Source organism: Engraulis encrasicolus, unplaced genomic scaffold (assembly GCF_034702125.1).
Source record: "Engraulis encrasicolus isolate BLACKSEA-1 unplaced genomic scaffold, IST_EnEncr_1.0 scaffold_396_np1212, whole genome shotgun sequence".
NCBI classification, from domain to species: domain Eukaryota; kingdom Metazoa; phylum Chordata; class Actinopteri; order Clupeiformes; family Engraulidae; genus Engraulis; species Engraulis encrasicolus.
In genome coordinates, this window is record NW_026945694.1 from 23,802 (window position 1) to 34,653 (window position 10,852).

Consider the following 10,852-nt stretch of genomic DNA (forward strand, 5'->3'; position numbering starts at 1 on the left):
ATTCTATCTACTGAAATGATACAAACTCTGCATAGTGCAAAAAAAAACCCAACAACAAAAAACAGAATGCCTTAGAATAGTTTCAGACTCAGTTACAAATTGCTTTTTGTCAGTTTCAGGATTTTGAGAGCTATGCAGATTTTCCCCATTCTCAGCAATGGAGTATTTATTAAATAAAACATTGTATCAACCTTTTTATTTTGCCACCTACCTTGCACATGATACAGGTGTATGTATTGTAAAATCCTTCTTCTTAGCTTTGTAGGCAGTGTTCAAAATGAAGTGAAACCAAATAAAACAGGCCAACCGACCTCAGTTAAAGTGAAACCATACAGAGCAAGCCAACCATCCCCTAGCGAGCGTCTCTGACGAAACAAAGTGAATACAAATGAACAACAGCCTCATGTTTGGATTACCACAATGACAGTTGAAAATATAGGCTATAGCAGCAAATACTGTATCAACTTCAGAAAAGACATGACTGATTATACAGCTCCAGGCCTTTTTATTAGAATACCATGAAAAAGTTGATTTATTTCCATAATTCCATCAATAATGTTAAACTGTCATGGATTGTAGATTCATGGCCCAGTTTTTTTAACTATTCCAATCATTATTTTTTTTTTTTTTATAAACGTTGGCCTTCCAGCTCCAAAAACCCATGAATTGGGGAATTCGCATTATTAGAATATTGTTATAAAATCACATTTTTCTTCATCAAAATTTGGGTCACATTAAATCAGTTGAAATTTGGTACTTTCTACATAACATGCAATGGTCAATACTTGGTTAGGACATTCTCTGTCTTCATAATGGCCATGATGCGTTTAACATTGAAGTCAATGGCAAAAACAGTGCATGGGAGTTATGGAAGCCCATATATCCTTGATGCTTTGCTGTCAGCTGTTCCTGTTTGTTGACCTGGTAACCCACACTTCACTCTTCAATATACCCTGTAGATTTCCATGCCACGTTTTGACGCTAACTCACCAGTTTAATTCTAAATCACCAGAAATGATACCCCATTGAAAATGAATGGAAGGCCAACGTATATAAAAAGAAAAAAAATAATGATTGGAATAGTTAAAAAACTGGGCCATGAATCTACAATCCATGACAGTTTAACATTATTGATGGAATTATGGAAATAAATCAACTTTTTCATGGTATTCTAATAAAAAGGCCTGGAGCTGTATAATGCAAGAACAACCATGCAAGAAAAATAAAAACACGACAAAAACTATTTACATAGGTCTTTAAAAGTCAGTGGACGCATTGTCTTAGCCTGGATATCACAAACCTTCAACAGTTGGCAGTAATTTTGAAGCTATAGGCTATTGCCATCTGTGTGTGTGTGTGTGTGTGTGTGTGTGTGTGTGTGTGTGTGTGTGTGTGTGTGTGTGTGTGTGTGTGTGTGTGTGTGTGTGTGTGTGTGTGTGTGTGTGTGCGTGTGTGTGTATTTATTGTTTTTATTTACCTGTGACATAGTAAATGCATGAATGAGTATTTCAAGTCTAGCTATAAGCCTATATGCAGAAATATTTAATTTTAATCTAATAATAAAGTATTTATATTGTATTTCGAGGAATAAAATCATCTGTGGACCCCCTAGAAAACATGATTCGGTATCTTATCTTACACAGTATAAAATGCAGTGTTAATTCAACACTTAAAGAGTACTCTGGGACCAAATACACTCTAGAGAGTGTTAAATCGACTCCCCAAGAGTTGAATTGACACTGCTTTTTTGACTGTGTACGTCAAGGGGTTATCCCCAAGACCAATACATTGTTAAGAAATCAATAGACTTGCATGCTTACCTCATTTTTTATTCTTTTACACTCACGTACATGGACAGCGTTCTTCAATTGTATTCCATTCAACAGTTTGAAGCATCCACGATTGATCTGCGAGGATCACTGACGTACATCTACAGTATATCTATTCAGTATCATTGTCTTTTACCCTTTCTGTCCCTGTGAATAGGCCGATTTAAATGCCGTAATACCCTTCTCACCCCCCCTACCCACATTTAGAGCAGTTTAAAGATGCCATTGGTAATGAATTAGTGTAGAATGCTCCAAAGAGATCCTTGTGAGTAGTCAGAGTCAATTCCCCTGCAACCTTTCAGTGACTTCAGTGGCCATCCCTCATAGCAGTGCAATAAAATGTGGTGTTCCTTCCTGTATACCTAGACCTTATTTGCAATCTGCAAACCCTTTGCACCTGTTATCCATTTCTTCTTATTGTGCATATGCTTCTCCATATCCTAACATAGCCTTACTGTAAATACCATAGTTTTACTTCTGATTCCTGTTTCGATGTCATGTGACTGTTGTAATCTATGCTCGACAGTGACTGCAGGAACAGCACAGCCTATCTAAGAGCTCATGCCACTCGTTTCTTAAATGCAGTTTAACCAGAGACGGTCTATTGTTAGAACTAAGAAAATCTTTGATAAGACCAAAAACACTTTTATTACATTTTCCCCATCATTATGAGAGTGCGTAGTACGACTGAAGTTTCATCCCATGTTTTATACATTTTTAAATGTTAGGTTAAACATTCCAGAAGTAAATGATAAGAACAGTGCATTGGTACATGGTACGCCTCAAGTAGATTACAGTAGAGTACAGTAGAGTATTATTAAACCTAAGGGGAAATTAAGTCCAGTAGCATACAGAAATACAGAATACACAAGACATTGCCCACATCATTAAACAAATTAACCATATATAGCTCACTCGACATACATTCAGCCCAAGACAGATCTCATTTTCTCTTTATCCCTCTTTCTCCCACACACACACACACACACACACACACACACAGCTGCGGTTGGTGATAAGAAGTATAGAAGTATAACAGTGATTTACCACACATGCCTTTGCTAAGTGGCACAGAGCAGCCAAAAACAAAGTGAAAAGTGTCCAAAAAAGTGTCCAGGAAAATACATAGTCCAGAGAAAAAGGGTCAAGCATCCACTGAAAAAAGATGGGGATCACAAGTTGCCTCGCTCCACCTCTCCACACACACACCCATACACACACACACACACACACACACACACACACACACACACACACACACACACACACACACACACACACAAACACTTGAGCATACAAAAAGTGATTGTCCTGTATGGCTGAGAATAACTCAGTGCAGTATAAAAACCCTAGAGCAGAATGCAGATTCCTAGTGCCGAAAAGTCGTTCATGATTGTTGGGGGGGGGGGGGGGGGGGGGGGGGGGTGTGTCATCAGTCTCCACCCAGGCATAGGATAAGAGAACAGGTAGAAGCATGGGTGGTGGGGATGGAAACAGCGAGGAGAGGCGTGCAGATAAGTGTGCAGGTCTGGGGGTTGGTTATGTGGTCCAGTCACCTATGACGATCTCTTTCTGTGTGGTGTTGAAGCTGGATGGCCGTGCGTTTCATGTAAGGCACATGGACGGGGCCACTGTCCATTACCTGGGGGGCACCTCGGGTGGTCAATCAGATTTATGGTGGCTGGTAGTGGCTCGAGCACATCATCACAACAATTTCATAGCACGAATGGATGATCACTGCAATCCCACTGTTTACAAGGCAAGACAAAAGACACATTTCATACATCATTTGACAGAGTCATACTAAACACACACACACACACACACTGACACACACACACACACACACAAACGTGTACTGCTATGTGTGTTTCACAGTGCTTATAGGAACAAAATGAAGGAAGAACATACCTTATCATCAAAGCACTGAACCAAATGATAATTATAGCATATGCAAAGATGAAATAACCAATGACATTTTGGCATTCAGCATCTGATGATGAGGTCCCTCGCTTAATAAAACGTTCGTGTTGTCCACACCTACAATGAAAAGAGGACAGTGGTCTCCTGAAACTCTTACAAAAGGATATGGGCATGAATACAAGTCTGTAGTGCATGAATAAAATGGACTCACTCTGTGTGTGGTTTGCAGGATGTTAAGGACCCGTCTGAGTATGTGCTATAGCCGCAGTCATTGCAAACTGTATCTGAGGATGCAGTACCTGTGTGCAATCGAATAACAGGCACATCTCTAATCCATTCTATCAAAGCTCATTTCTATTATGAATTGAATGTCATTACTAATTGGCTGTAGAGGTGGGTATTACGTAGGAACCAGCAAAACAAATCATGATGGTTTGTTCTTTCTTTACCTTTCATTTTGATGTACTGTCCCGGTTTGCACTTTGTGTGTTCCACAGCTCCTTGGCAGCCATCTTTGATTGGGTCAGTGCAGTAGTGTCCTTCCAGAGGCTCACAGAGAGTATCTGAGGTGGAGCTGCAGTTCTTCTTCACTCTCACACCTGCAGCTGATTCACACAATAGGAAAATCGTTTCTGCTATGGATAACTGATGATGCACCCACTGAAGCAAACACTTTCCCCCCTCTCTACAAAGTAATGTAGGCCTAAATGAATGAAATGTGGCACATACACTAATTCAGTATATATAGCCTATAGTGAAGACAACTGATAGAATTTTAGGAGAAAATTGTATAAAGGCATAAATAATATAATAATATGTTGGGTCTTACTTGAATCACAATGGGTACATATCTTACAAGATGTCCACCCATTGTGTGTTTCAGTGTAGGTAGACTGGGGGCATGGGGCACATGTGGTAGTGGCGTGCTCCGAGCAGTGACTAGAAACATGAAATCCTGAAAAATGCATGCAATATCAGACACACTGGTGATCTTGGTGAAAACATGTACATTTTGCTGGAACTTAGTCAGGACACCATGGAAAAAGAGGTTTTTAATTTCAATGGGACTCCTAAAACAAGGGCCCAACAACATATGGCAAGCGTATGAAGCTTGAATACATTGCATAACATTGCAAGCCAGTTAAACATAAAAAAGTAAGTTGCCCTGCTGCCTTAAGTTTGTAAGTTAACTCAACTCGAGACTTAACTCAACTTGAGGAGCAGTCATTTCAGAACACCTCAGAAAATAGTGTATACACCTAGTAGTATTTAATCTCTGGTAAAAATATGAGAGTACATCGTTTTTTTTCTCTATGTTTTTGGATTGCCTAGTTTTACAGTATAGTCATATTTAACATAGCAATGGAAGTCTATGGAACCAAACAAAACATCATCAAATGTACATATTAACCCTTTTTTAAAATTGATGAAAAATTCACCAGAGTGCAAAACGGCTATTTAATTCCAATCAGTGATAACTTGTGGCTTGATGGTTCCATCCATTTCCAATGATTATCCTATGTTAAGCTATGCTGAAAAAACAACTCTACTTGGATCATACTACACTGTAAAAAATGCCTGTTGAAATTACGGCGAAAAACTGTCAAATTGCAACAGTCAGTGACCGTAAAATGTAAAACAGTTTATCTCTGTACTAAATATGGCAAGCCACTATTTAGTCAAAAAGCGCTACATAACTTTATTTTTGACAGGTGTCATATGTAGAAAATACTGGACTGTTCTCTGTAAACGAAGATATTGGAAAATACTGTTAAGTGAGATGAAGTAGTCAAGAAACGGTACATAACTTTATTTTTCACTGGTGTCAATATGTAGAAAATACTGAACTGTTCACTGAAAAGAAAATATTGGAAAATACCGTTAAGTGAAGATGAAGAAGTCAAGAAACGGTACATGACTTTATTTTTCACTGGTGTACACATATGTACACAGCAAATTTGCCAGAGTTCGATTGATCAGAGTTAGACTGGTGTTCAGCCAAAATCTAAACATCAAGAGTTGCAGCAACACTACAGAGTGTTATTTGACTCCTCTGGATCCGAGTTGTTGAGCTAAGAGAGCTAGAGAGTTAATGTTTAACTCCCTTGAGAGTTATGAAAAACATGCCTCCCCAATTTTCAAATGTTTTGGCAACATGAGCAGCCATTTTTGTTGAGTCCCCTATAAGTGAACCAAACTCAATCCTCTGTTAGTGAACCAAATTGTGAACCAACAGACAAAGAACTCTGTTCTGCTTTTCTTCACATTGTGTATACTACAAAAAGTAGGTGCTCTTTCTGGTCATGTTAGGCTTTTTGTCCTCTTTTAGTCCAATAGATCTCTTGTGATTGCACTTGTTCCAGGTGTAACTTGTCAAACCACTGATAGGCTGGTTGTAACAGGCAGAGTTTGATGTCAACACGCTATTTGATTAGTAGCCATCAATGAGTATTAACTTAGTATTAACTGCGAAAAATTCTCCACCGCAATATTTTTTTCCCTTATTGGACTTTGAGGCTTTGCCATCAGAGTTTTCGATTGAGAGGCAAATTGACACGGTAAACCTCTTCAAAATTCAGAATATCTTTTTTTGCATTCCTCCTACCCAACAGAAAGCAATGGAGGTTATAATGAATTGAATATTAATTACTCCACAGAAAACATATTGCCTGTCTGCTTGGTTCCAGGTGCCTCCATGTTTTAGATTTCACAAGAATGAAGCTGGCAACTGAATAAACTGTGCAACAGTTAAGGACTGCAAATGGCAACAGTTTGCACATTTTTCAGTAATTCACTGTAACTTATTATTTCTCCGGTAACAGCCTACAGTTTAGCCTCATTTAATATGTAAAATATACCTATAGGCTAGTATAATCTGAAAAAGTCTACCTGGGACAGTAATCCCTTGAGCTCTTAGAAGTAGCCCAGTCTATTTGAAACTGTCATTCTACCCCATCCAAATCAATCTATCAATCAATTCCTGACCTCACCTGAGTGCTAAGGGCTGTCATGCAATGATTAACTTACTGCCTGCACCTGCCAAATGCTTCATCACTCGGGTCACATGGTTCACTTGAACATGTATTTAAACAGGGACTGTTGCATTGTACTGGTCACTGGTTGCTAGCTAGCTAGCTGGCTGGCTGGCTGTAATTGGGCATTTATTTAGGTATCTAATTAAGTTGATGTTTATTGGACTCCAATGAGTAGAATCAGTTGTCTGTGATTGCAACTCTATAATTGGACTCACCTGAGTATAATCAGTCCAATCAGTTGTCTGATTGTAACTCTATAATTGAACTCACCTGAATATGATCTGTCCAATCTGTTTTGGCAACCACTGCTGCCATAATTTTACCGTAAAATGTAAAAAAAAATAATACCGTTATTTATTTAACGGTAGGCTTTGGCAACAGGGATGTGCACAGGAATCTCAAAGGGCAGTTGCTCTAACCTGAAGAAAGGGCAATCCCCCCCCCAAAAAAAAACCCATCAACAATGAGCGGCCTTCAGAATTTTTTAGGAAACTGCACCATGGGTATTATTATTTTTAGTAGTAGTAGTAGAAGTAGTATATTATTGTCATAATTATTAATATTACTTTATTGTATAGTATCTTGAATGCGTACCATATGATATAACATGCTAGTTTTTAAACATGTAGGCCTACCTATTAATCATATCAGAGATGATCAGCCTTATGCCCACCTGCCCTAAATGTCTCCTGATCCACATTTCCTCATGTGTGGTATGTGGCTGCCCCTAAATTAAATGAAATTATGAGAAAAAGCCTTGATAGTTTTTAAACCTGTATCAGTCACAGAGATGATCAGTCTTATGCCTACCTGCCCTATGTGCAGAGGTCTGTGGCTCTGAGTCATCCTCGTCTTAAATGAAATGAAATGATGAGTAAATTAATAGGCTAAATATGAGGATGCTTAATCAATTAACCCACTGTCATCTTTATAATCCTTGTAGCAGCCAAAGTAGACTTTAAGTTATAATAAATAGAAATAGCTTAAAAATGGTTAAAAAGATCATTTAATTTGAATTTGAAATTTCATTAATAGGCATATTCCATGATTAAAATGATGAATATTATATAGGAAAGCTAAAACCATAAGAATTCACAGGTTTAGGTCATTTGTTGGGTCTTTTGTAGCCTATATTAAAAATGTGTACTGTCGCTTTAAGAATTGACGAGCCGGCTTTCATTTCAGATCTCAAAGAACCGTGGCGTGGGAGCGACCACTTCTTATCTGTTGCTCTGAAGCTCCGAGCTTCTCGCAGACTTTATAACCTTTTATTTTCATTACAGATATTTTAGTTAGTTCATGCACATTTTGTAGGCATATGTCTTGAGAAGAACAGTAAACGTCAGTTATCATGTGGAGTGGATTTATTTCAATTACATGGACATTGACAGTGGAAACAGTATCTTTGGGTCGGAGAATATATCAGCGTAAGAAAAAGCACTTTCCTAGCGGTCTCACCAAGATCAAACCTCTACAATCCTGAAAAAGATTCTCTGCCTCACCTGCATCTGTTCATTTTTTTTCGCAGCCAACTCTGCAGAGATGTGCTTCCTTTAGTAGCCTACCCCTTAAGTTCTCTCTTGCTTGATAAAACGACATGTCATCTGCATGTTTCTTAGTTGGGTTAGCCTTCCACAAAACAACCTGAACCATGTAAAACGTTGACAATGACTGCAAGCTAGCTGGCTGTCGTTTTTCCCCAATATCTGAACGTGGCAGATTATTTAGGATCACTAAGCGTCCTAAACTCGAGAACGGCTTTAAGAGGCATTAATTGTGATCATGTAGTGTAATACTGTGTAGTCTGCTATGTTTCCAGCTCACCTCAGGCCGCCAGGGCAGTCGCTCTACTCCCACGACATCTTCGACATATTTTGCGTCTCTGCCCTGGTCGCATGTTTGCTTGCTCCCCCCTCCCTCCCATGTAGAGCTGCTCGTGCCCCCAGCAACGCGCATGCTGTCCCTCCCTTTGCCTATCTCTCGAGGTGCAGGTGAATCTGAATTTGAAAACTTAATTTAGGAAGCTTCAATCAAAAATACGAATTGCAAAGCAAATCAGTTGAAACATGAAATCTTAGCCTATTTTTCCGAGGCATATCTACAGCTGGCTGTCAGGTTTTTTTGCTACCTAAACGTGGCGCTGGCTGGCTGTCAGATGTATGATAACTAAAAGTTCTAAACTCAACATTGTAATAGAGAGGTTGATTGTGAGCATATTTTGTACCCTAATATGTAGACTGTGTGTAGGGCTCTAGCCGACACCCAGGCATCAAAATCTTTCGTGTCTCTTACCGCAGAGATACACCAGCGGCGACGCGACTCAAGCGACAGAGTGTAGCAGCAAGCGATACGAGAGATTGAGGAGACTAGAGTATGTCCGTACAGGCAGAAGGCAAAGCATTCAAGCATTCCCATTGGCTGTGGTCACTGACCTCTATACAGTCATTGGCTGTCGCGGCTTGTCGCCGAACCGCGTCATAGAAAGTTGAAAAGATTTCAACTTCAAATTGTCGCGCTCGTCGCGCAAATCGCTCTAGTCTTCAGAATCGCTTTTGTCTCTCGACTCAATACAAAGTCAATTACTTCCGTCGCTCGACTCGCTCAGATCGCCGCTGGTGTATCTCTGCGGTTATAGGCGCTCAAGCGCCTGTCGCGTGCCTTCTCCCTCCCCACCGGAGTTGTTGCGTAGGCCTACCTCACATCGTGCCCATTCTCGACGGGTCTGATGAATTTGTATGAATGACTTAAGTCTTTATTGTACAAAACTTCAATCAAAATTATGAATTATAAAGAAATCAAATGATATTGAAATATGAAATTATAATTGCCAAATTATTTTCCCCTCCCTTGGAAGGGCAATATCAGCCAATGTGGGCAAAAGGGCCGTTGCTCGGGCACCGTGGGCAACTATGCTGTGCACGTGCCTGTTTGGCAACCACTGCTGCCATAATCTTACCGTAAAATGTAAAAAGGAAATATAACGTTATTTGTTTAAAGGTAGACTTTGGCAACCACTGCTGCCAGCAATTTTCTGTAAAAACAACAGTTCTTTTTTTACTGTGTAGGAAATATTTGTTTATTATTTAGTAAACGTTCATGTAAAGATCAAATTTGGCAATAGGCAGCCCTGTTTCAATGAGCAGCATAGTTGCAGTACCTTTTTTGACCATTTCCTGCACAGTGTCCCTTTAAGGCAGCAGAGCAACTTACTTTTTACGTTTAACTGGCTTGCAATGTGTTACAGTGCAGCTACGCAGCTTCTTATCAGAGTTAGGCAATATGAGCGTCAGGCTTACCAGGTAAACACTTTGGACAACAACCCCATGGCCCCTCATATTCAAAAGGATCGCACTCGTACGGTGGTGGCCCATAGGATCCAGGCAGAGACAGGACCACTATCAACACAAACCTTCCCAGCATTTACGCTGGTAAATAGCAGCAGTGGCAGCTCCTGGGACTGTTTAAGAAGTCTGGCTCCAACACCTCACTAGAAATGAAACCAACATTACATAGCTGTGATACCAGTTAAAACACAGTATTTTTTTATTGGATGTAACCTATGATAAAATCCAAAAGAAATACCTAAAAATGTAATAGATAAATAACCAAAAATAATAGCAATAAGAACATTATGCTTTTAGTAGCCTATAGGCACCTTGTTTTCTGGTGACCAGGCATTGTCGTCAAATGGATAAGATTTTCATTTTATATTATAACATACAAACAATGGTGTAAATGGCAAGATAAGGGAGTACATTACCAATTTTGTCGTAAGTCTCTTCCTTTTTGGCACTGTTAACATTGGACACGCAGTGTCCAGGGTAGGCTACTTGCACATTACATCTCCGCTCCTTATACCTTATATTGTAACTTTCCTTTCCCTATTGCTGCCTGCCAAAAACTGTACAGACGAAGAAGACTAGTTGAACTGGTAGAACTGCAAAAGCACAAGAATGTTCTACAGATGCAACGCACAAGCACATCAATAGGAAGAAGAGGCAGCTTGGAGGTCAAGTTAAGTCAAGACAGCTTTATTGTCAGGTTTTTTTTTCATTCACACAAGTC

The 10,852-nt window shown here is 39.5% G+C and overlaps 1 protein-coding gene across 1 annotated transcript; it reads right to left on the reverse strand.

The window, feature by feature from the left end:
* Nucleotides 1–3,959: 3,959 nt before the first annotated feature.
* Nucleotides 3,960–10,207, reverse strand: LOC134443912 (tumor necrosis factor receptor superfamily member 14-like). The gene is made up of 4 exons (XM_063193435.1): nucleotides 10,084–10,207; nucleotides 4,582–4,707; nucleotides 4,202–4,357; nucleotides 3,960–4,051 (listed from the first exon to the last, which is right to left on the reverse strand). Exons 1-4 carry the CDS (start codon nucleotides 10,205–10,207, stop codon nucleotides 3,960–3,962), a joined length of 498 nt encoding a protein of 165 aa, XP_063049505.1.
* Nucleotides 10,208–10,852: the final 645 nt, after the last annotated feature.

Bases quoted from the DNA above. Each gene is read 5' to 3' on its own strand.
- LOC134443912 (XM_063193435.1), bottom strand. From the start codon at position 10,207: ATGCTGGGAAGGTTTGTGTTGATAGTGGTCCTGTCTCTGCCTGGATCC. The intron at 4,708-10,083 runs GTAAGCCTGACG...TGCATTTTTCAG, and splicing joins TTGTCCAAAGTGTTTACCTG to GATTTCATGTTTCTAGTCAC. The intron at 4,052-4,201 runs GTAAAGAAAGAA...GATTGCACACAG, and splicing joins ACAGTACATCAAAATGAAAG to GTACTGCATCCTCAGATACA.